The sequence below is a fragment of the Lagenorhynchus albirostris genome, chromosome 7, assembly GCF_949774975.1.
Source record: "Lagenorhynchus albirostris chromosome 7, mLagAlb1.1, whole genome shotgun sequence".
NCBI lineage: Eukaryota > Metazoa > Chordata > Mammalia > Artiodactyla > Delphinidae > Lagenorhynchus > Lagenorhynchus albirostris.
The window spans coordinates 17,591,174-17,619,109 of record NC_083101.1 but is presented as its reverse complement, the minus strand read 5'-3'; the positions used below and the strand labels follow the sequence as shown (position 1 = coordinate 17,619,109).

At 44.9% G+C, this 27,936-nt stretch overlaps 1 protein-coding gene across 7 annotated transcripts in view; it reads right to left on the bottom strand.

Moving 5' to 3' along the window:
• ASTN2 (astrotactin 2) overlaps positions 1-27,936 on the bottom strand; it is a 925,730-nt gene that overhangs the window by 334,432 nt on the left and 563,362 nt on the right. For all 7 annotated transcript variants that reach the window (XM_060154506.1, XM_060154516.1, XM_060154507.1 and 4 more), the window contains one exon: positions 24,422-24,572. In XM_060154506.1, coding sequence (XP_060010489.1) covers positions 24,422-24,572 — 151 coding nt within the window. The remainder of the gene's footprint in view (positions 1-24,421; positions 24,573-27,936) is intronic.

Genomic DNA, 27,936 nt, shown 5'->3' with positions numbered 1-27,936 from the left:
TACTTAAAAAGAATGAGCATTCTGTCGTTGCTGCGCAGTGTTCTATAAATGTCAACTAGATCCTTTTGGTTGGAGGTGTTACTAACCTAATCTATAACATTGCTACTTTCTGTCTAAGTGTTGTATCAGTTGTGGGGGGAGGGGTGTGGAAGGATCCAACTATAACTGTGGATTAGTCTACTTTTCCTTTCAGTTCAATTAGTTTTTGCTTCATACATTTTGCAGCTCTGTTGTCTGATGCATAAATATCTATGATTTCTATGTCTTCCTGGTGGACAGCCCTTTCATTATTATACAGTGTCCTTCTCTGATAACCTTCTTTGCTCTAAGGCCTACTTTATATGATATTAACACAGCTGCTCCAGCTTTTGTTTGCTATGTGTATGTCTTCTCTGATCTGTTTACTTTCAACCTGCCTAAATCATTATATGTGAAGTGAATGTCTTGTAGAGAGCATATATTTGGGTCATGATTTTTAACCCACTCTGCCAATTTCTGTCTTTAATTTGTGTATTTAGATCACTTACATTTAATGTGATTATTGATAGCTTAGAACTTAAGTCCACTGGTTTACTTTCTGTTTTCTCATCTCTGCTTTTCATTTCTCTGCTTTCCTTGCCTTACCTTCCTGTGGGTTACTTGAACATTTTTTAGAAATTCTCTTTAATTTATCTATAATATTTTGGGGTACATCTCTTTGTAAAGTTTTCAGTGGTCGTTCTAGTATGCATAACTTACCATAGTGTACTGGTGCCATTATTTTACCAGTTTAAGTGATGTGTAGAAAACTTACTTCTCTTGGGACTTCCCTGGTGGCGCAGTGGTTAAGAATCTGCCTGCCAATGAAGGGGACACGGGTTCAAGCCCTGGTCTGGGAAGATCCCACATGCCGCAGAGCAACTGAGTCCATGTGCCACAACTACCGAGCCTGCACTCTAGAGCCCGTGAGCCACAACTACTGAGCCTGCATGCCACAACTGCTGAAGCCCACGCACCTAGAGCCCATGCTCCGCAACAAGAGAAGCCACCGCAATGAGAAACCCGTGCGCTGCAATGAAGAGTAGCCCCTGCTCACCGCAACTAGAGAAAGCTTGCATGCAGCAACGAAGACCCAAGGCAGCCAAAAATAAAAACAAATAAATTATTTAAAAAAGAAAGCTTATTTCTCTTTATGTCCCTTTATCCTCTCCCACTTATAACATAATTTTCTTAAATATTCCTCTGAATATACAGTTGTCCCTTGGTATCCATAGCAGATTGGTTCCAGGAGTCCACACAGATACCAACCTCCACCGATGCTCAAGTCCCTCATACGGCCTGGTGCAATAAATACACTCAGCCCTCCACAACTGCAGGTTTCCCATCCACAAATTCAACCAGCTGGGAAATTTACATCAGAGGTTGGTGTAATCCGTGGATATGAAACCTGGGGATGTTGGGTGGACTGTATTCAGAATCACATCAGACACTGCTATCATTTTGGCTTTAACCATCAAACACAATGAAGATAACTCAAGAGGAGAAGGAAGGTCTAATGCATTTACCTATAGTTTTGCTAACTGTGTTTTCTTCCTTCCCAGTGTTCCAAGATCCCTTCTTTTATGACTTCCTTTTTGTTTGGTAACTTTCATTAGCCATTTATTTAGACTAAGTCTGCAGGTGACAACATTTTCTTAGTTTTCCTTCATCTGAGAATGTCTTCATTTCTCCTTCATTGCTAAAGGATATTTTATTGGACATAGGATTCTGCATTGACAGCTCTTTTTCATTTAGCACTTGAAAAATGTTGTGCCACTTCCTTCTGGCCTCCATGATTTCTTATGAGAATTCCACCATCATTCGAATTGTGTTTCCCCTATAGATGTCATTTCTCTCTCCTTGTTAATAAGATTTTTTCTTTTGAAAAACTAAAGATATTTTCAGAAATTTGACTATGATGTGTTGGTGTGGATTTCTTTGTGTTTATCCTTGAGTTTGCTCAGCTTTTTGAATCTGTAGAATGAGTCATTTTGCTAAATTAGAAGTTTGTAGCCATAATTTCTTTGAGTACTTTTTTAGTCCTGCTCTCTTTCTTCTCTTCTTCTGGGCCCCCAATGACACAAATGTTAGATCTTTTTTCACAGTCCCACAGGCCCATGAGACTGTGTTCATTTTCTTTTCCAATCTATTTTCTCTTGATGTTCAGAGTGGGTAATTTCTACTGTACTATCTTTCAGTTCATTGATTATTTCCTTGTCCTCTCCATTCTGCTGGTGAGTCAATCCACTGCATTTTGTAAATCAATTATTGTATTTTTCAGTTACATAATTTCCATTTGCTTCTCCTTTATATCTTTTACTTCTTTGCTGAGATTTTTTTTTCCATTTGTGCGTATAATTGCTTGCTTAAGCATTTTTATGATGGCTATTCCAACATATTTGTCAGATAATTCTAATATCTCTGTTATCTTGGTAGCGGCATTTACTGGTTGTCTCTTTTCATTCTGTTTGAGATCTCCCTGGTTCTTGGTATGACAAGTGATTCCCAATGGAAACCTAGATATTTGGGACATTATGTTATATTATTTTTAAAATTCTGAATCTTAAATATATATTTTTAAATCTGGCTTTTTCTGACACTGCTCCGGCAGGTGAAAGGGGAGACACACCTTGTTATTGTCAGGGGGAGGCAGAATCCCAGTTTCCCCACTTGGCCTCCACTGATACCCAAGAGGGAAGGGTCCTCATTACTGCTGGGGGGTGGTGGGAAGCTGACTCCCTATTAGGACTCCACTGATAGTTTCCTGGATGGGAATGGTTAGGTGTGCTGAGTTACTGTTCCGCACTGACACCATCTGGGTGGGGTGGGGGTTGGTTTCATCACTACTGATCAATGGTCAATGGTCCTGACTTTCTACTAGGCCTCCTCTGGCAATACCTCAGCAGGGAGGGGAAGAGTACCCTATTACTGGAGGTTGGGGTGAAGTCCAGGCTCTTTATTTAGTCTCCACGGACACTGGATGGACCTTGGATGGGGGTAGGAGGGTTGCTCATTACCTCTCAGTGGGGATTAAAGTCCTGGCTCCTTACTTGACCTTGTCTGACACCACCCCAGCAGGGAGGGGGAACTGGGTTGGCAGATGGTCTCAGTACAGCCTGCAAAGGATGGCATCTAGTTCCCTCCTTGGCCTTTATTAGCATGGGTGGGGGAGGAGGCATGTTGTTATCCTTGAAATTATAATTTTCTGTGATGTTTGGCCTGAATAGAATGGTTAGCACCTAAAATTTTCTATCTTGGTCAGCTGCCCTTTTCCTGATACTTTGCCTTAAGAAAGCAGGCTTTTTTTTTTTTCTTTTTTCTTTTTGTTCACTTGTTTGTGTCTTTATCTATCAGCCTTTCTGAGCTGCTGTCTCCTTGAGCTCCAAGTTTGGGACCTATGAGGCAAAAATAAAACTCAGGGAATGACCACCATGTCCTTCCTCGTGTCTCAGAATCCCTAACTGGTCTGCCGCCTTCTCTTCCCTCCACTTCTCACAGTTTGTTTTATATATAACCTGCAGAGTTTTTAGTTGTTTTTAGTGGAACAGAGAAAAGAACTCCACTCCCCCCCACAGCCTATTTTTGCACAGCCCCAGAGCTAAAAATGTCTCTTTACATTTTTAAAGTTGTTTTGTTTGTTTGTTTTGTTTGATTTTTGAAGAAGAATATGAGACACACACACACACAAAAGGACCACGTGTGACTTGCAAAGCCTAAAATCTTTACTATGTGGTCCTTTATACAAAAAAAGGTACTGACCCCGGGCTTCTGTCATGAGAAGGCATCTCAAGCTTATTCAAGTATAACTGGAAGGCACTGGAGGGTTGTTGGCAGAGGAATAAGTGATTTGACTTGCTACTTTGAAGAGATTACTGAAGTAAGTGGATTCAGTTATCTCCAAGTACTTTCTTAGAGCTCACACAAGGAGCCTTGGGAGGTGGGCTCTGGGGGACAAGGAGTGGGTAGGAGAAAGGGGGCAGGTCCAGCTGAGAATAACCCCAATCCCTGGAGTGTTGCTCCTTTGCCTGAGGCTTTATAGTAAGTTGGTGAGAGAGCTTGGGGTCTAACTCAGGTCCGCTGGGCTCCAGAGCTTCACAGCCCCCATTCTGCCCCATCTCAGAAGAGAACCCACAGGAAGACCCTGGGCCTGGGTCCCTAAGGCTTAAAGCCTTAAGGATCTTAGCAGGTGGAGGGGAGGCAACTGGGGGATTCCCAGCTGTTTCCGGCACAGGCTGGCCCTGCCCTGCTCTCTCCAGCCTCCTCCTCCATCCCCTGTGCCTCTGGCTCCTTCCCAGCCTGACTTTTCATCAGCACCAAGCCATTTGTTTCTGTTTGTAATTATGCATTTTAATGTTCATTAATTATGGAATGCAAATTGCTCCCAGCACAAAATTTGTAATGAGCTGTTCTACCACCCCACCCCCCAAGTCTAGAAGGTGGACCAGCTGTTCTAAGCAGAAGGAAAAACAACCAACTTGCAAAACAGAGTAACTTTTCCTGGGGCCGGATTGACTCATGTAGTGAATAAGCCTGGGGGGTTTCCCAGTGGTGCTGGAGGATGAGCCCTGCCCCTCCCTGGGCCCTGGGAGACAGGAATGTGGTACCTCTACTCTCCTCTACAACCTGGGGCCTGACAGGCAGCATGGGGTAATGGAAAGAGCTCCAGCTTAGACCCAGCCTCGTACTGGCTGTCACCTTGAGCTCATCGCGAGGCTTCTCTGAGCCTGTCCTCAAAGTGGAAGTGGGAGGCAGATGGGATGCTGGAGATAAGAAGCGAGATCCTAGCCAGCCCTCTATAGATGCATGGGAAAGGCTCTCCAGAGCGCTGAGTTCCAGTTCTGCCTGGCGACGGTCTCTGACTCGCTGGATGGCTTCAGGCAAGCGCATCCCACCCTCTGAGTCTGTTTCCTCTGCTGTAAAATGAAGGAATTGGGCAATAGGAAGTTGGAGAAGCCTTTTAGCTCTGAGCTGCTTGGGTTTGTACCAAAGCCACTATGGATCTTGAAAAGGGGAGAACTAGGTCTAAAGTATTTCAGAAGAAAATGGACAATTTCCTTTGATTGAGAGAGCGCACTTTAAGAAATCACAAGGATGCCTCCGAACCTGCCTAACCACGGGCAAAGCTTTGTCCTCCTCCAAGGGCTCCGTAAGCATTTGCTTTCTCTCTCATTGCCAATGGAAGCGGAATGATAGTACTACCTCCTGGGAAGAGCGCTGCTTCCTAACAGTAGCACTGCCCCATAAGATCACGGTCAAGATTAAATGAGACAACGGCAACTGTGAGCTTAGGCGTGAATGAAAGGCTGAGCACGCTGGCAGCTACACAGCATCCCCACAGCTGCGAGTGAAATCCGGCCAAACCACTTCCTCGCTGTGTGCCCTGGCTTCCCTGAGCCTTGGTTTCCACATCTCTCCACTGGAGAGAGTCACTCCTACCTCTCTGGGCTTGTGAGAGAACCAAACTAGATCAGGTACCTGTCCCAGACCTGCCACAATGGCAGGTGCTCAAAAAGCGGTAACTCCTGTTGTGGATAGCTCATTACTTTCCCCCAGATAGGAAATACATTCTGAAAGCAATGGAAGGAGACCCATTACATGTGGAGAGGAGGGAGAACACCGCCACAGGCAGCTTTTGCTTTTCCCATAAACGCTAAGGTAGGACCAATATCATCCTATTCACTCTTCAGATGAGGAAACTAAAGCCCAGAGAGGCCAAGTGACTTGCCTAAGGTCACACAGCAAGGGAGAGGCAGGCTGTGCCCACCACTGAAGATTCCCTAAATTGTCAATGAGGTGCTCTTTCCCCTGATCCACATGGAGGCAGCCTGCCTGTGATGTCACAAGCGGTTCAGACTGGCTTGGGCTACACAAGGATTCTGAGCACCTTATGGGAAGGTCCCTATGATGAGTTAACGAGGGGACTCAGAGAGGATGCTGGCAGGATAGTCTTGGGTGCACAGATCAGATACAGAATCCTGGGAAGAGGAAGGGAAGGAAGCAAGGAAGGAAATGAAATGGCTATTTATCGAGCACCTCCCATGGGCTGCATATTTCCCATATGCTATTTCTACAAATCCCCACAACAAAACTCAGAGGCACCTCTGAGACACACCCATTTTGCTGGCGAGGTTAGTGAGCATCCCATGCGCTGAGTCCTTTCCTAAGAACCGCCCCGTTGATTAGCGGCTGCGTGAGCCTGCCGCTCCTTATCCCAGGAGGCCTCTGGAGCACCGCCAGGAATGGGAGTGAGTGGGGAAAGCTCCCCGTCCCCCGCCCCCTCCCGCTCAGCCTCAATCTGTCAACAGGGCCTGTCTATTACTGCTGACATTGATTTGGACAACCGGGCCGGTCGAGAGCCCATAATTACTGGGAGTTTTAATCAACTCATGTCAATTCAGCTGCCGCTCAATCTGTGCTGGGCTGCAAAGCTGACACCGAGGGAGGGTGCTGGCATGCAAAAAGGGATTCCAGGGATCAATAATAGCCCTGCGTAGTGTCTGTCTGCAGCTGCCGGCACCACCAGAGGGCCTCGGACCCGAGTGGAGAAGGCAGAGCCCGCCTGCCTCAGTCCCGAGGAAAGCTCCCAGGCACGCTGCCCAAAGCACCGCCCTGCCTCATCTGTCCTTCCACCCACATCTGGAAACCACCTGGGCCAATGCCCAACGCTGCCTGTTGTAGGCAGGGTCCGACCTCAGTACCTCTGTCCGTGCTCTGCCCTCATCCGGGCCTGCCCTCCTCTTTCTAAAGAACCGTATGTATCCTCTAAGTTACAGCTCACACAGCCCCCCTCTGTGGATCCCTTCATGAGCTCAAGAAGCAGAAGGATGCCGAGGAGACAGAAAGAAAGGAAGTCTAGTCCAGACACTGCTACTTCCTAGCTGTGTGACTTCGGGCAAGTCACCACACCTTTCTGATCTTGGTTTCCCCATTTTACAATGGACCTGATAATAAAGAGCGGCCTCCTGGGTGTTGCTAGGAATGCCTGGTGCCATGAGACGTCCCTGTGTAGAGGTTCTGACTTCCTTTTGATGCCTGGAGTCAGCAAGAATCATTTTTCCTTCTCTCCCACATTAATTATTCTTCTGGTACAAACTTTGTTCTGCCAGGTGGGATGGTTGCTGGTTCACAGACTGTCTCCCTCTGAGCCTACGTGCTATTTCAGGGCAGAGAATGTAACACACACAGCTTCCGCCTGTCAGCACCGCCCCAGTGCCCAGCACTGGGGAGGAAGACACCCCGTGTGCACTCTGGGGTCAGGCAGGAACCCCACCTGGTGTTGCCATTTAACTAGCTGTGTAATATTAGTCACTTCATTAACACTTGGACTCTCAATATTCTCAGTGTGAAATGAGCCTAATTATATCTACTCAATAGAATGCCTGTGGGGGAAATAAAAAGTTAGACATTTAATGTCCGTTACATAGTGCCTGGTACAGGGTAAAATGTCCATTGTTATAAAAGTTTAGGTATTAGGACTATGCTCACTCAATATTCAACGCTTGGTAAATATTTTTGGAATGTAATAAAATGTCTGGTTATGTTGTTTCATTTTAGCTTGAGTTCCAGTGAAATGCCAGCAGGCCATTCTCCCCACATGCCAGCCATCTGTGCAGGTTCAACACACTCCTACTGAAGACACGAGAAAGGAAATTCAAAGGCTCTGAGCACCTACTGCAGGCCAGGCACTACACGAGGTATCTTCACTAGTCTACTTTGCTGAAGCCCACAACCCTATGAGCCTGCTATCATTAGCCTAATTTTGCAGAAGAGGAAACAGGTTTTAGGACCACAAGTGTTTTTCCCAGGTCACTCAGCTTTCCAGGAGTAGAGCTGGGGTGCAAACACAGGTGTGTCTGACTCTAACCTCACGCTCTCTCCACTCACCACACCACCCCTGTCCTATGGAGACACAAAGAAGCATCCGGACCAACAGAGGAAGTGGGTAAACCCTGAGAGGCTTATGCTCGGTTTCTGCTCAAGAATAGTACTGAAATACAGGGAACTATATTCAATATCCTGTGATAAACCAGAATGGAAAACAATGTGAAAAGGAATATATATATATAGATGTATAACTGAGTCACTTTGCTGTACAGCAGAAATTAACACATTGTAAATCAGCTACACTTCAACAAAATTAAAAAAAAAAAGAACAGTTCTGAAATAGCAATACAAGCAGACCCCAGAGACATTGCGGCTTCGGTTCCAGAACAATGCAGTAAAGTGAATGTCCCGCTAACATGAGCCAGATGAACTTTTTGGTTTTCCAGCGCATATAAAAGTTATGCTTACACTATACTGTAGTCTATTAAGTGTGCCATGGCATTATGTCTAAAGAACAATGTACATACTTTAATTTAAAAATACTTCATTGCTAAAACATGCTAACCATCATCTGACAATGTAGCGGGGCCACGACACTTCAGTTCATAAAAACTGCAGCATCTGCGAAGCGTGATAGAGCAAAGCGCAATGAAACGCGGAATGCCGGGAGTGGCGGAATGCATGGCTGGGTTTGCTCACAACGTGCTGATCAAGGCTGGCTGTATGAATTTATGGTCGCCTGCCTTTCCCATCAGAGGAGCCCAGGGAGTTAGAAGACACAGGTTACGGTCCCTGCTTTGGGCACTTGCCTTCTCTGGCCCTCAGTCCTCCCATCTATGCAGTGAGAAAGCTGGCCGCTGGTCTCCAAGGGCCCTTCCAGCTTGGACATCCTATGGTTCTCTGCAAGTGGCTGACAGGGATTCCCAGGGAGGTCAGGTGATAGGTTCTGATAGTCAGTGGCACCTGAGCTGGGGAACTATGGAGAAGGTTATTCCAGAGGGAGCTTGAGAACACAGCTTGCAGCTCACTCCCACAGCCTGGGCATCCTTCCGGCGGGAGTCATCAAGACTTCTGCAACTCTGGAGCCCCCCAGGGCCCTGCGTGGACTGGGTGTTCAGTCCAGCAAATGCTTATTCAAAGCCTGCTGTCCTCCAGGCCATCACATCTACAAAACCTTAGCCCCAGCTCTCAAGGAGCATCTATTCCAAAGGGCGGGGTGGGGGGCATGGGGAGAGAAATAAGTGCACACATTCTTACAGTCCTTGAGGTTTTCTATATGGTACAGAGAAGTACCGAGAGCTCACAGAAGGGAGTCCAGGGAACACTCTCCCAAGAAAATCTGCCAGGAGTCCTGACAAATGTCTATTCAGTGACTATCTAGTGATGATAATAAATAGCCTTTGTATAGCTCATTAATAATAATAATAGCTAACACTTAGTAGTGCTTACCGTGTGCCAGGCACTGTTCTCAATGTGTTATGAATATTAATTCTTACTCTTAACCCCAGCCTGATGGTGCAGGTACACGACTCTCCTTATTCCTTCAGAGAAGGAAACCGAGGCACAGACAACTTTTGTCACTTGTCCCAAGGCCACAGGGCAAGTAAGTGGCAGAGCTGAGATATCAAGTCACGCTATGCTGCCTTTCACATGTGCGTTAAGGTTTCTAAAGTACTTTTCCATTCATTATATTGTTTTAACTTCATGGGACTGCAAGATAGAGACTCAGATCCCAGTTGGAAGGAGAGGACCCTGAGGTGTGAGATGTCTGAGGACTTGCCAAGGTCACACGGTGAGCGGGTGTGGGGTGGAGCGGAGGCTCATACGCTGAGATCAGGTCTGTACCATCCCAACGCTGCGCCTGCTGGGCTGACAGCGAGACGCCCCCCCTCCCCCCTGTGAAGAAGCCCCTCTTGTCAAGGTCGGGGCTGTAATCACTGACACCTGGGTCTAGGCACTTTGTGGTTTCAGGGCACAGGGAGGGAAATGGACATTGGTGATGCTCTCCCCACATGCCAGACACATTGCTAGGGTATAGTATCTTATCCAATCTCCACCACCACTCAGAAAAGGATGTACTATTATTTTCACCACTCACAAATGGGAAACAGGCTTGGAGAAGAGAGATGGCTTTTTCCAGGTTTACACGATAGATGTTTGGATTTCTTTTAGTTTTCAGAAGCCTCCTGTCCTCTTTCCTCTGTGAGTGGCACAGAGCAAAAGGGCATTTTGACAAGGTATGCCTGCTTCAGACCTGTGTACAAGGGGGCACTTGAGGAAAATGGCCTTGGACATGATCTGAGCACTTAGGATGGAGCCAGGTCCCATTTTAAGCCGTGAACATGCATTAACTCATCTCTTCCTCGGTGGTGGAAGCTATTATCATGCACACTTAGATAGGGAAAATGAGGCACAGTGAGGTTCGTTAACTTGTCCAAGGTCACATCGCCAGTAAGTGGGTGGCAGAGACAGAAAATCTAGCACCAGGGTCTGTTTCTTTAACCCTTTGGTTGTACTTCTTCATACAATGACCATGAAAGGTAGGTACTATTACATAACCCCTTTTTCGATACTGGGAGACTAAAACAAAGAGGTTTAAGGCAACCTGTCCCAATACTACACAGTAAGTGGCAGAGTCAGGATTTAAACCCACACGGCTTGACTCCAAAGAATCCCCTCTTATCCACCCCCATGCCTCTTGTCAAGAGCAAGACATCCCAGGGCCACAGCCAGGTCCTCGATAGGACAGGCTGGACATGCGGACTCTTCAGTACCTGCTGGGTTTCACTGGCTGGTTTCCTTTCCCCATCCTTTGTAACTAAAAACTCAATCTGCAGCTAAAGGCTGCGTCCTCACACTGCACCTCCTCATTGATCACCCGGACTCTGCGTGAAGAATGATTTTATAAGCTAGTTGGCTTTGAAACGCAGGGAGTAGCAGCCATTGAACATATGCTTCTGTGGGTATATATTTTTTCAGCGTATGTTGAGTGTAATTTTGGGCAGTTTGCATATTTTATTTTTTTTGTGTGTGTCGCGGAGAGCAAAAAGAGAAAGGAGGAAAAAAATCCACCCCAGAATGGAGACAGATGTCATATATGTTGGACCCTGAGGTTCCCCAATCCAACGTTTCGGGAATGGAGGTGGGTGGATGGGAATTTACAAGCGCTGAGAACTAAGCGTCAGCTCTGATGCTCTCACATCCCTGCCACCCACAGCAGGGCACTAAGCCCCACGGCAGCATCCTTCACGACTTTAACTTCACAACCTCCCCAATGGTCTGTCTGACTCTGTCCTCTAGCTACTATTTACTGAGTACTAAATATCACCCAGACCCTGGGCTAAGCACACACCAGTCCAATCCCACTGAACTATCCCCTCATCCCACGTTGCAGTGCAGAGCTGTGCAGGTGAGAACACTGACATTTCGTTGTCCAATGTCATCAACTACAGCAACACGGATGTGTGCTCCAGGAAGCCCATCCGCCCACCAGTGCTCTCAACTTTTCCATCAAGGTTACCAGAGCCCCTCAGATTCAGGTTCTGATCCCAATGCCACCCATGCCCATCTGAGGGACACTGGGTACGCCACCTCTTTTCCTGAGCTGGCTTCCACACTCTCAGCATGGGGATGGTGCTAGCATTTGGCTGGGGCGCTGTGAGGATTCCAAGATCTAAAGTTACACTTACAAGCAGCTTCAGAGACATTTGTTCTTTTTCTCTCTCTAACCCCATCCCCTGCCTAAAATCTTTCCCTCTCACCCAGGATGAACCCAGGATGTAACATTTTAAAGTATGCCCTAGGAAAAGCCTGCAAGGTTTTGGACCAGCTGGAAAAAAGAAAACTAATATGTTCATACGGGTGCCAAAGATTCAAAGGACAGGAAGCAACAGCCTAGGCCAGAGTCTAAGCAGAGGGAATCATTAGGAGAACGTATATTGCGTGTTTGGGCCGTAAGGAAGCATCCACGTGTGATTCATGAGGGTAGGACCAGAGCATCGATTTTTAGCCAGGTAAACAGATGGTGAGCTTTTTGCTGCCAAGACACAGTTCATTGCTGTAACTTTGGAGCCTAACGGAGTGTCCCACATATAGTAGGTACTTGGAGGTTACATTGTAAATGCAGCTCAAGTTTGAATAAAACTGTGGACCAGCTGATAGCCAATTCTGGCCTCAACCAAAGAAGAAGATCAGTATTACCTAGCTTAATGAGGTGTGTTGGATGCTAGGTCATCCACCACCAACAAGCAAAAGAATAAAATAAATTGTTCTATGTATACATAGGTGTGAAAACGATAAAGAAAATATAAAGGGCCTGATTAGCATGAAGGTCTAGAGGGGAAGAGGAGCTAAAACGGGAAATAGAGAAACAGTGGGTGTGTTAGGGGAGGGCTTGTGGAATGCAGGCGATATTCGAATTCTTGACCTGGGTGATGGGTAGATGGGTATTACTTAATTACTACTGATGAAACGGCATGGAATGTTCTACCCATTTTTCCACATTTCTATTATATTTCATAATAAAATTGCTAAATTATATTATGCAAAATTTTCTGTTATGCAAAACTTTCTATTATGCTAAAATTTCTATCATGTAGAAAAGCTACTAAAAGGCAATATTGAAATGTTAATGGTGATTATTGGAGGTGGTATAACTATGGGTGATATTTTTCTTCATTTTCCTCCCTCTGTATTCTAAACATTCTTAATATGTGCATATGATAATTTTATAATTGAAACAAATAAGTTTTTAATTGAGATGCCTCATTATCTAAACGAGGCAACAACAGAATCATGGAGGTTGGTTACAACACTCCCGCCTGAAATTCCACCCTGTGGAGGACCCCATCTTCTCCCTAAGGTTTACTGTGTACAAAAGAACAACTCTCCAAGGGAGGGTGGGGAAGGGTACAAGTCCCAGTGGCTGTTGCATAGGCTGATCTTTGGGTTGTTTCCTCTAGGGACGCAAGCACAGCTTTGATTTACAGACCGTTGCAGGGAAGGAAAGAGCCCCAGAGAGAATCAGGTTAAAGTCTCTGAGTTTGTAGAAAGCATAAGGGGTTTAGCTAAGAACGCACTGTAAGTAGAGCCACGTTGAGACAGAGGATCATGTTACAACCTAGGTCTATACCATCCCCAGGACAGTGGGCTCCTGAAATCACCTTTCCTTTCAACGATGTTGAAAAAAAGTTCTTCACTCAGTGGAAGCCAGAAGAGGATCCCAGGTCCCTAGCTCACCAAGCTCCTCTCTATCCAATTGGTACTGGCCCTGGCAAGTGAGGTCACATCACTGTGTCTGGCTGGTACCCAGCTATTCAAACTGGGCTCAGCCAACAACATTATAAGGCACAAGGGCCCTTCCTAGTTTACGGACAGACAAGATAACAAAGGCTCAGATACATTCGGCAATTTGCCCAAAGTCACCCAACTTCCCAGTGAAAGGGATGTGATTTGAACCCAAGTCTGTATCACAGCCAAGTCTGCTCTTTCCTCTGGACTGGAATTCTGATTAACTAGCCCACTTCCCAAGAAACATATATAACTCTATCCGGGTGCTATTTTCTCAGTGAGTAGAAAGGCTAATGATTGTTTTATGAAACATTCTCACTGTTTGCTCCCTCAAGACTAAAAGCTTTCATGATCGTGGCTGGTGGCAGGAGTCCAGTTATTCTTTTTCCTGTGCTCCAAACAGTTTGCCATCCCTGGACAACTTTTATGGTCTCTAAGAGTATCTGGGCTGGTGGGGGAAGACTTATGAAGGCAGGGTTCAGGAAGAAGCTGGAGAATACAGGAAAACAAAGATAACTTTTCAAATTAACAACAATAATGATGATGACATCATTTCTCATCCACTTATCCCAAGACCCATGATACAAAATAAAAGAATGATGATAAAAAATAAAAGAAGGATACTACATGTGTGGAAGAGAGAGGGTCCTAGATTGGAATTCAGGACACCTGGGTTCAAGACAAGCATTGCCCTTATGTTTTCTGGCCTCAGTTTGCTCATTTTTTTTTTTTTTTTTTTTTTTTTGTGGTACACAGGCCTCTCACTGCTGTGGCCTCTCCCGTTGCGGAGCACAGGCTCCGGATGCGCAGGCTCAGCGGCCATGGCTCACGGGCCCAGCTGCTCCGCGGCATGTGGGATCTTCCCGGACCGGGGCACAAACCCGTGTCCCCTGCATCGGCAGGCAGACTCTCAACCACTGCGCCACCAGGGAAGCCTGCTCATATTAATTTTTGACATAAGGAAAAGGGTTTACGTACGGTTAAGATCAAGTTAGGGAGCCAGTTTAAAAAGAAGAAAGGGAAATGCTCTTTGAAAAGCATATGTAAATACATGCAGTTCTGACTTATAAAGTTACCCCAAAAGGACACGACTGTATACTTTTTACGCTTCCATTTAAAAACTTACACGTATAAATTCTTATTTATTTTTGCATATGCATGGGGGAAAATGTATAGGAAGATATATATATATATATATAGCCCAAAGTGTGGCACAGCTATCTCTAAAGTAAGTGATAAAGAGGACCTTGTTTTGTTTTTTTTTCTTTATACATTTCATCAGTGTTTGAACTGGTTTTATTTGATTTTACAATAAGCATGAGTTACTTAAAAGAAAACTAAAAAAAAATAAAAAGAAGATTGAAAACTGGATGGGGTAAAATACCTTATAAATGCCAAAATTCTATTACTATAATTAAGACAAACACAATTATTTCAGAGCTAAGAAAAAGCTGTCTAATTATCAGCACTCCAACAGCTATGGAATCCTTCCTCACAAGCACTCAACATGGCCACTAAGAACTTTGCAGTCACTGCCTCTGAGCCCCCTCATGTCCTCAACGAGATGACAGCCCTGCTGCCTCATTTACTCTTGTCTGCACCATTCCTCTGCTTTGGGACTCTCTTCCACATGCATTTTTGCACAATTCCCCAGGCTCTACTTCCTAAGGTATTACTTTTATTCTATCACTCCCTTCTTCAAGGGCCCATTCGGCCCAACACCCTTGAGTTGGATACAGAACAAAAACCAGCACCCCAAAGAGGAAAAGGTTAGAAAACCAGAGACAGCTCCTCCTTTTTATTTTAATCCATCCCATACCTTCACCAAAATCATGGAGCAAGAATGCAACTTGAAACCGTCCTTACAGACTTCTAGAAAAAAATAAAACACAGAAGGAGCCTTCTGCCCAAAGATGCTCAGAGCACATTGTTTATAATAAAGTTGGAACACTCAAAATGTCCAACAATAAGACAAAAATAAATGATGGAATATTCCTGTCCACAGAAATCAGGCAACCACTACAAATGATGTTTATGAAGAATCTGCCTCGGTTAAGGATGAGAGTTCTGGCATCAGCATGCGTGGCTGAAATCCTCTGCTCTAGAATTTAAGAGCTGTGTGAACCTGGGTCATTTATGTTCTCCCTGCCTCAGTTTTCCCACCTATAAGGAAAGGGACAAGAAGGAGACCATGTCAGGGGCTCTGGACATAGCGAGCACTCAGACAATTTGAGCTCTCATCATCACTGCCACCACCATCCTCATCATCCCTACGTGAGACATCAGATAATAATAATAAGTGATGATGCTTCATGCCTACTTAGAGCCAGGTGCTGGCCCACTGTGTATGCATTATCTCAGCTTTGCCAGGTATTATTATCCCATTTTACTCAGCAGGAACCCAAGACTCAGAGGCCTTAAGTAATCTGTCCCAAGGTCACACGGCTAGTGAGTGACAGAGCGAGTTTTGGGCCCAGGTTTCTCTGATGCCAGAAACTGTGACCTCCTGAAGGCAGAGGTGATGGTAGGAGGAAATACATTCTCTCTCGTGGTACCTTCCTAAGGTGAAAAGGTGTTTGATGCAGGTGCATGAAACACAATTAAAATGTCAATGATGACTCCAGAGATGCTTACAAAAGGGAAGCAAAGGGATGGAGATGCCCCCCCCCAACCCCGCAACCATCCCTCTCTCTGTGTTTGTTTTCCCCACCAGCCAATGAGTTAAGCCCTGGCCTCCACCCCATGCTGTCTGTCCCTGCCCTCAGATCTTTCCAATGCTAGAATCACTGCCCTCTGGGAACATATGTCATGAGATTTCAGGGCCCTTAGCAATTCCTCGGGCCCTCCCCAGGCTGGTCCCAAGCTTCCTCTCTGGGTCCAGCATGTGGTCCACACAGATGGCCACCGCCTTCCTGAAGGGATTTATTCCAGCTTGCAGCCAACAGGTGGCAGAACCAGGACTGAAGCTTCTATCCCCTGCCTCCAATTTGGGGCTCTTTTCCTCCACACCATCCTTTTGGGAAGCAAAGGGTAAAACCCATCACCTTGGAAGGGTGGGGGCTGTTCCTTGACTTTAACAGATAATGACTTCCACACAATAAAAGCAGCTTACCAGAAATACCATCAGACCCAGCAAATCTGGGTCCCAAATAAATAAAATGAGGGGGAAAAAATAGAGACAGCTTCAAATGTCATGGGAGGAATAATGTTTAATGTCATAAAAGGGTGCACAGGCTTTAAGAGAATGCCACACATTATAATCTTGGAAACCCCAAACCGCATCCCCCTCACCCCCATATGCAGAAGGGAAGAGGGCTTTATTTGAAGTTCACAAAGAAAAGATGCAAAGGCACAGTTCCCAAATGAAAGAGAACACCCTTCCTTTTCACCTCCCCAAGTCTGAGCCTTGTGTACAGGCACTGAGTCAAGAGGCATGGCTCCAATTTCCTTCTTTGGAAACTTCCTTCACTGCCTCTCCCTTTTTCCAATACTCACTCCCTTATTCTTCCTCCAGATCTCCTGGATACATACGAGGAAGAAGGAACCCTGGACATTGATGGAGCGTGGGGAGAAGGAAGTGTCCCCTCCTTGTATGCTCCCTGACATGGGGACATTTGCTTTATCCTTGGGGAACGATCCTCAGCCTCTGGAAATTGCATCTGATGAGGTAAGAGAGTAGCTCTGGATTTAGATAGACCTGGGTTTGAATTTATGCTCTGGTCAAATTTCTCATGCTTTCTGAATCCCTTTTCCCACGGACAAGACAGGAGCAGTAATCATGCCCATCTCATCAGGCAGCTATGAGGATTCACTGTGATGATGCATTTTAAGCAGTTATCCCAGGGCCTGGTCTGTAATCAGCACTCACTCTCTAGAGGCATCTCCGTCAGTGAGACTATCATTGATATATTTGATAGCAATGATTTCCTTATTAATTAATGCCATCGGTACTAGTATTACTGATAGAGGTGCATATAGAAAATCCTCTGTCTGGATAAAGAAGATGTGGTATATATACACAACAGAATATTACTCAGCCATAAAAAGGAACGAAATTGGGTCATTTGTAGAGATGTGGATGGACCTAGAGACTGTTATGCAGAGTGAAGTAAGTCAGAAAGAGAAAAACAAATATCATATATTAATAAATATATGTGGAATCTAGAAAAATGTTACAGATGAACCAGTTTGCAAGGGAGAAATAGAGACACAGATGTAGAGAACAAACGTATGGACACAAAGGGGGGAAAGCGGTGGGAGACGGTGGTGGTGGGATGAATTGGGAGAGTGGGATTGACATGTATACACTAATACGTATAAAACAGATAACTAATAAAACTGATTAAAAAATAGGCAAGTGTCTCCTTGAAGCCATTAAGGAAGAGGTTCTTTACACGCACCACACCATATACGCATGTGGTACTTTCTGGGCAGTGTATATTGTTGAGACGAACAATAATAAAATGATTTGTCAAACAAAAAAAAGAAAAGAAAATTATCTGTCTATGGACCTGTTTGAGCAGAAGGCACTTTTATGAGGATACCATATAAAAGATGCTTCAGGGCTTCCCTGGTGGTGCAGTGGTTGAGAGTCCGCCTGCCGATGCAGGGGATGCGGGTTCGTGCCCCGGTCCGGGAAGATCCCACATTGCTGCGGAGCGGCTGGGCCCGTGAGCCATGGCCGCTGGACCTGCGCGTCCAGAGCCTGTGCTCTGCAGCGGGAGAGGCCACAAGAGTGAGAGGCCCGCGTACCACAAAAAAATGCTTCACCCTTTAAATCCTGCTTCCCAGACCAAGCATCTCTGAAAGAGTCTGCATAAAGATGCTTTGCCTCTTGACTGCATGTTTATGAAGACGTTTAATTAGAAAAATGAGACAAGTGTCATTCCTCCTATTTTGGACCCTGGCAAAACCTATCCTGCTTGTACCATGAATCCATTACACCCCCTTGTCGCTGACCTGCAGGGACGGAGAGTCCATTTCTGGGGAGGAAGACCCACTTGGCAGGGCCCAGACCCCACCAAGGCTCAGCCCTGCTCTGCCCGTACAGAAGGGCAGGAAGCTAGGCACCCTGGGGTGGGCTTCCCAGTCAGCAGGGCCTGGGCTGTGTTTCAGAGTGATTTCTCACTCTTCTGATTCCCATCACTTGTGCTCCCCGCTCTTCTTGAGTTTTGTTTCCTTTCATTATAGTCCAGTTGATTCACTGAAAGGGGAAAACATGAGGAATGGAAAGAAGCAGCTTCCCTCTCCCTAACTGAACCAGATGTCAGTCTCTGCTTCCCTGGTGGTGCCAAAGAGGGGCCTGGCCTGTACTAAATGAAAATTTGTAACTTTACTCATCTTGGCTTTTTAAAAGGCAGCATTTTTTTTTGTTGCCTCTCAGCATTTCAAGGGCAATCAGGGGTCTTCTGGTCCTTCCTAATACCTGGGAGGCCAGATGGCTTTTTAGGTCAAAGTGGGGGAAAAAAAAAAAAAAAGAGGGAGAAGAGGAAGTGGGAACGTGGTTGGGTGACTTGCAGGGGGTAGGGTAGAGTGGGATTGGTCTGGAATTCAGAGGCAGGGCTGGAAACTGACATTAGACACACCTCCTAAAAGACACCATCACTCTACAGGGTCCAGCCAAGTGTATAAATCTCTGTACCTCTTTCAGTCCTAAATTTCTATGAAGGCTCCTAGCACTGCCCTTTTTTCCCACACTCCTTTGTGCTCTTCCCCATACTCCCGTTCCCAACCAGACACTTTCATTTTTCTCATGTGTAGAGTGGAGATAATCATAAAACCTAGCTCATAGGATGACTGTGAGAATTAAATTGGTTAAAATAAGCAAATCACTTAGAATCATGTCTGGTACACAGTCACTGTGAGGATGGCTGCTCTTATAGTACTAGTTTTTCTCTTTTGTAAAATGGATACAATAATACCCATCTAGGGGGTGGTTATAAGCACTGAACTGCCATGAACATAAGTGAAATGGCACACAGTAGGTGCTCAATGAGTGTTGGTTCTCTCCCACATCCCCTCCCTTCCCTCTGGTGCTCATGTCAGCCCTGAGGGATATTCTTGTGCAGAGATACAAAGTGACCTGTTCATGTGAAGGTCATGCTGCAGCGTGAAGGTCACGCTGCAGCCCTGCCGAAGTCCATCTTGCCTTCTGAACTAGCTTATAAAACAAGGCAGGGCTGTTGTTCTTGTACCCTCTGTTACATTCACAGTGCTGGATACAGTGTTGCCAAGTCAATATTTGGACTGCTACAGTGGCAACGATGATGCTAAAAGACCATGACCTAGGAAGGTACAACTGCATGGAAGGAGTTTTGTGATCAAATCTTGATTCTATTACTGCTTCCCTACATGAACTTGAGCGACTCCTGCATCTTCTAGCCGTTTGTTTTCCTGTCTGTATAGTGGGAGAGGTGCTGGCTTGGTTAGAAGATCTCCAGGGTCCCTTCCTGGTCTGTGAGTCCAAGCTGCAGGAAAATGGGTAGATTAAAGATGGCTACTCCTCTCATGGACAAGTGAAGTCCAGTTCATTTCCCTTGAATCTGAGCTGAAATCAATGACCTGTTTGACTAATAGATTGTGGTAGAAATGATGTCCTGGAACTTCTGAGGCTAGGTGCTAAGAAGATGTACAGCTTCTGCCTAGGCTCTTGGAGCACCTGATCTTGGGATATTTCCGTTGCAAATCCAGCCTCCACGGCATGAGAAGTCCAAGCCAAATGGAGACACCATGGGCAAGTGCTCTAGAGATGGACCCAGCTGAGGTCTAACAGAGCCAGGATCAAGTATAAGCCACACCAGCCCCAGAACCAGGCATGTAAGTGAAGGGGTCCTCTGGAAAGGAAATCCTCCAGCTACAGATAAACTACCCGCCATGGACCAGAGACAAATGACCCAGCGGAGCCCTTTGCATATTCCTGAGCCACAACACTGTGAGCAAAACAAACTAGTTGTTTTAAGCCAGAGTTTTGTATTTTTTTAACTCATTCTTTTCTTAATGTAATTAATTTTTCAAATTACTAACATTCTCTAAAAATCAGGTATGATCTTCATACAGCCATATTTTTTAAAAATGAGAACTATAAACTGTGTTCTAGATAACCACTGTTCAATAGAACTTCTCTTTTTAATTTTTATGTTATATCAGAGTATATTTGATTTACAGCGTGTGATTTTCAGGTGTACAGCAAAGTGATATCCATATATATGACATATATGATATATATGACATATATATATGTCATATATACAATATATATGACATATATATGATTTTTTTTCCAGATTTTTTTTCCCATTTAGTTTATTACAGAATATTGAGTAGAGTTCCCTGTGTTATACAGTAGATCCTTGTTGATCATCTATTTTATATACAGTGGTGTGTATATGTTAATCCCAAACTCTTAATTTATCCCTCCCCTGCCCCACCTTTCCCCTCTGGTAACTATAAATCTGTTTTCTAAGTCTGTGAGTCTGTTTCTGTTTTGTAAATAAGTTCATTTGTATCATTCCTTTAGATTCCACATATAAATAATACCATATGATATTTGTCTTTCTCTGTCTGACCTACTTCACTCAGCATGATAATTTCTAGGTCCATCCCTGTTGCCGCAAATCAGGTTTATTACACAATAACAGAAAATTGGAACACTGACGGTGAGCTGTGAATTGACATTTCTAAAGGGGCTCAGGAGGATACGTTTTGATCACCAGATTGTCTGGGGTTGAGTCCAATAAAAGTTTCCTTCTGGAGCTGGGAAAACCAGGATAACACAAGGGAACAGCGGCAGTGAAATGCTTCAGGGGGCAGCAGCTACTCAGAGACGGTGGGCACATCCTCTACAGGGTATCATCATGATTAAGTGCTTACGGTTTTCTTTGGTTTTGCTCTCTATCTTGATTAGAATTTTGCAATGTTTATACGGCCACACAGAATAAATGGAACCATAGCTGACTCTTCAAGCTGTGCGTTGCTGACATCGTTATGTTTGTCACATTTAGACCACTTCTAATAGATAACTTTTTTTTTTTACCCTTTAGCACATTGAAGGGGAACACAAGACTCCCTCCCTCCCTCTTTTGATACTTCATTCACTTTTACTTTCTCTATCCCTGGTCAAGAGGTGAGGGTCTCCCTGCAAATAATTAAAAATCAAAATAACAGGATAATTTTTTATATATTATCTCCAGGATCAACCTCCCTTCCCATATTAGTGCTCACCTGCATTAGTGTTCTACTGCTCTTGTAACAAATTACCATGAACGTGGCAGTTTAAGAAACACAAATTTATCTTGCAGTGCTACAGGTTAGAAGTAGAAAAAAAGCCTAGTGTGCTAAATTCAAGGTCTCAACAAGGCTACATCCCTTTTCTAGAGGCTCTAGTTGGGGGGGAGGGAATCCATTTCCTTGCCTCATCCAACTTTTATAGACTTTCCTTAACTTATAACCCCCTTCCTCCGTCTTCAAAGCCAGCAATGCGGCATAGCTCTGAATGCCTCTGCTGCCTCCCTCTTCCATATTTAAGGACTTTGGTTGCGTTGGGCTCATCCTGATAACTCAAGATAATCTTTCTCTTCAAAATTCAGCTTATTAGCATCTAAATCCATATGTGAATTGAATTCTCCTTTGTCATGGAAAGTAACATATTCACAGGTTCTAGGCGGTAGAATGTGGACATCCTTGGGGGTCCATTATTCTGCCTACCACACATCCTATGACCCTCCCCAATTTGGGCAGCTGCATGCCTGAGGACCCATTATCCCAGGAGCAGGTTAGCACAGCAGAATCAGAACACCAAGCAAGAGAAGGAAATTTTTTTTTTTTTTAATTTTGGGTTTCAGAAGTTGAGGTCTAATTAGAAGGAATAATGATAATAGTAATAATAGGGAGAATCTGTGATCTCTTAGAGAAGTGGCTTCCCTCCCACCCATAAAGACTACTTGATCTGGGGGGAAGAGAGCAATGTTGGAAGTCAAGCAAGATGACCTTGTTAAAGAGACCCTGTCTCTATTCCCACCAGGCTAATGACATGGGTGGTTGGAAAGGACGAGGGCTGCAGAAAATCAGGTGGGTTTGAAGGCTCTGAAGGCAAAGGGGGGTCTGTGTCTCACTTGCCAGATAGTGTCCAGGGGACAGTAAATGTGGTCGAGTGCTCTGCCATGAAAGCGTCCATCTACAAATGCCTTCACAGTCTGTCTGGATCAAGAGGGCTTCGGCCAGCTCCCCTCAGACCCTCATGTCCTGAGGGTTGTGTAGAAGAGCTGCTGGACGTTCCTCATTTCCTCAATAGGGTGGGTAAGTTATCTAATGGTTAAAACCAGATGGCCTCAAATGACAAGTGGTGGGGATGAAGAGAACCGGCAGCAGATGCCAGGATGGACCATGCACCTATAAATCAGGTGGAACAGGGAGGTCCTGGCTTATGCCAAAAAGGAAGGAGAGTGATGGACAAGGGCCAGATGAGACAGCAGGTACTAGAGTTGAGAGGTAATGGTCCAGCATCAAGCATCCCCTCACTCCCACGCCTTACAAGTACCTCAGTCCCCTTGAACTTAAGACATTCAGGAAGTGGTAGGAGGCAGCACACCTAAACTGACTAGAATTACGTTTCCACTGCCAATGGATGGAGCAGAAAATAAATAAAATTCAGTTGTAGAAGCACTATAGGAAATTAAATACACGGTGCTTTTGAATTTTTGTGGCCCCAAATATCATATCATATCGCCTACATAAATACATCAGTAGCTGTGGCTTTCATCATATCACACACAAATGGCACTGGGTAAATCTCAAATAATTTCCAGTTACATTCTTTGGTTTTTCAGAAAACCTGTGAGTTCAAGAGCTATTGCTCTCTTTGAAAGATTAAGAAACTGAGGCTAATGAGGTCAACACAGATTTTAAAGCTCGCCAATGACCAAGTCAGGGCGTAAGCCCACTTCACTCAGACCAGCCTTCTTTCCAAGGTTCTCTGCTGCTGTCTCTTCTCAGCTCCTCAGGAAAGCAGCCCAAAGTGGCTCTAACACTGAGAGTATTGGAGACATATTCTTGGGCCTCCATCCTGCCACCTTGTGGTGAGACCTTGGAAAGTCACTCTGCTTCCCACATTGGTGGCAAGTATATTCAGGAACAACAACTAATTAGCTCCATTTGGCTCTAGCGGAGAATGAAGTAAAGTGATGGCGAGGCTGGAAAGGGGCCAGATCAAGAAGGCACTGAATACCCGGCTAAGGTGTTCAGCTTGTAGGACAATGTTTCCCAAGTGTGCTTCCAACACACTCCCATGTCTCACACATATACACACTCACTACATTGTTACAAATTCAGATTCCTGGGACAGAAACCCGTCTATAGAATCAAAATTTCTAGTGTGGAACCTGGAATGTGCATTTTAAACAAGCACCCTTGGTCATTCCTATAAAACAACTCATCCAGTTAAGGACCCTCTTCTATCAGCAACAATGATCCTCACATGTCTTCTTCTGTGTCCTTATCCCACATTTGATATTAAAGCTCCCTGCCAACAAGGCCACCAGCCCCGCCCCATGGCTTTGCCTTGGCCATCCCCACTCTTCTCCTAATGTACGTTGACCCATCTTTTGAAGACAGTTAAGACACCAACTTCTCCAGGAAGCCTTTTACAAACCTGAGGTCTCAGCTGAAACTTCTCTTCTGCACAGGTGACGTGTTCCCCACTGAGTGCACAGAAATAAGGCAGGCCCTACCTCCCTCTCAACTGGACTGTAAGCTTCCTGGAAGGCTAAACCCCAGTGTGAATACACTGGGGAGGGCTGAGGCCCCAGCTCATTTCCACTCTGAGCACCTTTATACATGATCCTATCCAGAGGTGTTTCTGGAGATGTGTAAACAGAACTCCTTCAAAGGTGTTCATTGTTCTACCTGGGGATTGAGAGTGACCACACCCTCAGGCCCTTAATCCAATGAAGAGCTTGCAGCAGATTGGTGGCTCTTGTACCGGTGGGGCGGGGCGGGGCAGGGGCAAGGCCTGGGGTGTTGGTGAACCAGAGGCCAGGAGCTCTCAAGGACCTACCTATTGGGTACTAATGCTCTAATATCTCATTTCATTCCTCCAACACTTCCAGGAGGTAAGTTTCATTATCCCGCTTTGCAGGTGAGGAAACCAAGGCAGCCTGGTGTGTTGAAGGCCACAGAGGTAGGTGCTAGGAGTAGCATGATCTTCCTTGACCAGCTGCCCCTCACAGGGAGGGGCCTCCAGCATGTAGCCTTGGCACCTGGGCCAGCACCGTGTTCATAGGCCAATAGCACTTACCACACATCCTGAGGAGTCCACCTGGCGGTCAGACACACACTTGAAGTTTCGAGTACAGCCCCCATTGTTCCGAGAGCAGTCACGGACGGGCCCGAAGGAGGACAGCAGGTCATTGATGGTCTCAAAGTATGTGGACAGCATGGCTTCTTCCCTTGGAGAGAAAGGAGATGGTTAAATTCCAGAGACATCTGTATCACTGGGTTAAAAATAATTTTAATGTGCATTTATTACTTTCGAGATCATCATTTATTATACTTACAACGAAGAAAATGAAATACATATTTAAAAAATAAGAAGTAAAGAAAAACAAAAAGAAATAAATTCAATAGATATATCATCACATGACATGACGGTAGTCTAGGTTTTTGTTGTTGTATTTTTTTTGGCTGCACCTCACGGCCTGTGGGATCTTAGTTCCTTGACCAGGGACCGAACCCCAGCCCCAGCAGTGAAAGTGCCGAGTCCTAACAACTGGACCGCCATGGAATTTCCGATGGTTGTCTAGTTTTGATAAAGAAGAATATATTTGGAACTTGGTACCCTTTATTTCATTAATCCTCATAATTTTGGAAAGTAGGCATGAGATTTCCATTTTACCGATAAGTGAACTGTGGCTCAGAAAGGTGAAGTATCATTTACAAAGCCAAGACATGGACGCAACCTAAGTGTCCATCAACAGAGGAGTGGATAAAGAAGAGGTGGTACATGTATACAATGGAATATTACTCAGCCATAAAAAGGAACAAAATAGTGCCATTTGCAGCAACATGGATGGACCTAGAGATTATCATACTAAGTGAAGCAAGTCAGACAGAGAAAGACACATATTATATGATATCACTTACAAGTGGAATCTAAAAAAAAATACAAATGAACTTATTCACAAAACAGAAACAGACTCACAGACATGGAAAACAAACTTACAGTTACCAAAGGGGAAAGGGAGGGAGGGATAAATTAGCAGAAGGGATTAACAGATACACACTACTATATATAAAGTAGATTAACAACAGGATTTACTGTAGAGCACAGGAAACTATATTCAATAACGTGTAATAACCTACAATGGACAAGAATCTGAAAAAAAAATGTATATAATTGAATCACTTTGTCGTACACCTGAAACTAACACAATATTGTAAATCAACTATACTTCATTTAGAAAAAAGAAAGGTGAAGTAAGGTCACCAAGCCTGTACTGTGGCAGAACTAAAGTCCATGCCAAGCTCCATCTGAGTCCAAAGAGAAAGTTCTTCCCACTACACAACTCTTAACTTGCATTATACATGTTTCTACAGAGTCCAGACCTCCCCATAACAACACTGCAACTCTGCAAAATTCCCATTATTCCAACATTGTGTATATAAATTGAAGCTATGGGAGGTATGGGGCTTACTCCAAATTATTACACAGCCTATAAACAGCAGAGCCAAGATACAAACACAGAACTGCCTGATCCTCGTACCCTAGAACTTTATTTTTCAGACCGTTGCATACAAATCACACCATCAATAATGGTAGCATCAGCTGTTGTAAAGGTGATAAGACTCTAGGCAAATGCATGACTCCTCCCAAGTGAGGTTCACAAGAGACAAGACTAGACTAGCTACCACAATCCATGGATCTGCCAAAATTCTATTACATGAGAGATACAAATGGAAGATTCTGGAAAAAGGGCCCCAAATAAGGAATATCCTAGCACTGGATTATTTATGATGCCTACACTTGCAGGAGATATTATTAAAGGGACACTACAGGCAGTAAAAAGAGGCACTATACTCTTCCATGTTGTATGCCTCATGGAATCTGGAATTTTGAAAGAAGGGAGATGCTGGTACATGTACGTGTCGTAAGAGGAGACCAGTGAGCACTATTGCTGATGTCTCTGGACCATCCTTCACCCCTTCCCCCATCCTTTCTCTCCTCAGGCTTGGAGCTCCAGGTTTCAGTCTCCTAGCTTATTCCCTGGCTCCAGCCTTATCCCCTTCTATCCCATCTTTCATACTGACTGCCAGTGAACTTAGTAAGCCCCCACTCTAATTAGATACCCCATGGATCAATAGTTCTCCATTACTTATAGAAGAAAATCTAAATTAGTTTCATCGGCATTCAAGGTCCTTCATAATCTGGTTCCTGCCTACTCGCCTGGCTACATTTCACCTTGTCCTCAGAGTCTCCATTTGATACCCCCAGGTCTCTTCTCATTCCCTAAACACACAAACTTAGGTCAGGTTCACTGCAAACAGACTCTGAAACAGAGCATTGCATATACGAGGTTTATCAAGGAGCCCTCTTGGGATATACTTGTAGGAAGTAAGCAAGGCAGGACTGGGCAGGGGAGAGGCTGTCCTGCCATGTGGCTGATGCCATTTAGATCTGAAGCCTCAGCTGGTCCTGAGGGGAGCTCTGGAGCTTGGATGGCCCTTTAGGGACACCCTGAATGGAGGCAAGGGATCCAGGCCTCTGCAACACCACGCCAGCCAGTCATTGGTATGGCTGCCATCTGGAAGGGGGTATCCTTGGGAGAGGCAGTTCCTTGTGGCTGAAGGCAGTGCCCAGTGAGGGACAGAGCTGTGAGCCTCGGCCACATTCTGGAGGATGGGTGGGTCAGCCCTGAAGAGGGGATCTGAGGACAGTATGTACCTTTACCTTTCTGAATCCTTAACCATGCTTTACTGCCTGGGACGCTCATCTCCAAATTTCCTCCCCCACAAAATCCTAAGAATTCTTAAAAATTATTCAAATTCAAGTTCATATTCAAATTCATTCATTCATTCATATATTACAAATGTTTATTGAGTGTTTACTATGCGCCAGGCACCATTCTAGGTACTAGGGATGCAGCAGTGACACTGGACAAAGTCCTTACCTCCACCAAGCTTACTGTGACCTCCTTTGTGAAACCTTCTCTACTTCCCCCAAGCAGAATTAATTCCTTTTCCCTTTGAGTCCACTGTTTAAATCTATTATCTTACTGATCTTCATCAACAACTCTATGGTTTCCCAAAGAGACTGTAAGCTTCTTGAGTGAAAGACTCATGACTTAGTCATTCCACTTTAGCCGCCAGCACAAGGCCTGCTAAGAACTTGTGTTAAGTAAATGTTTTTCAAGTGAAACAAAGAAAACACCAGAAGGCATGGATGCCACCGCCACCAATCAGTAATTTTACCAAGGGTGTCTCCAAAGAGGACACTCCCCTGCCTACCCCCAACTCTGGGTTCCCATCCCAAATCCTTCATGCTCAGGGCTGTTGTATAGGGACAAAAAAGAATATGTGAGGAATAGAGCTGCAAGCTTATCTATCACTTCCTAACTTTGTATAGACTGAGGTCAGGGTAACAGGTAGATGGAGGAAGAGAATCAACAGTCCCTGAACTGAAGCTCTTGGGAGATCCGCCACTTTTGAATCATGGAAAGGGTTGAGGGTCCTGGAAAGACATTAAGGCTATTAAAATATTAATACCCTGAGAAGAAGTGATAAGTGAGGGAAGGAGATAAAGACGGAGGGAGAGAC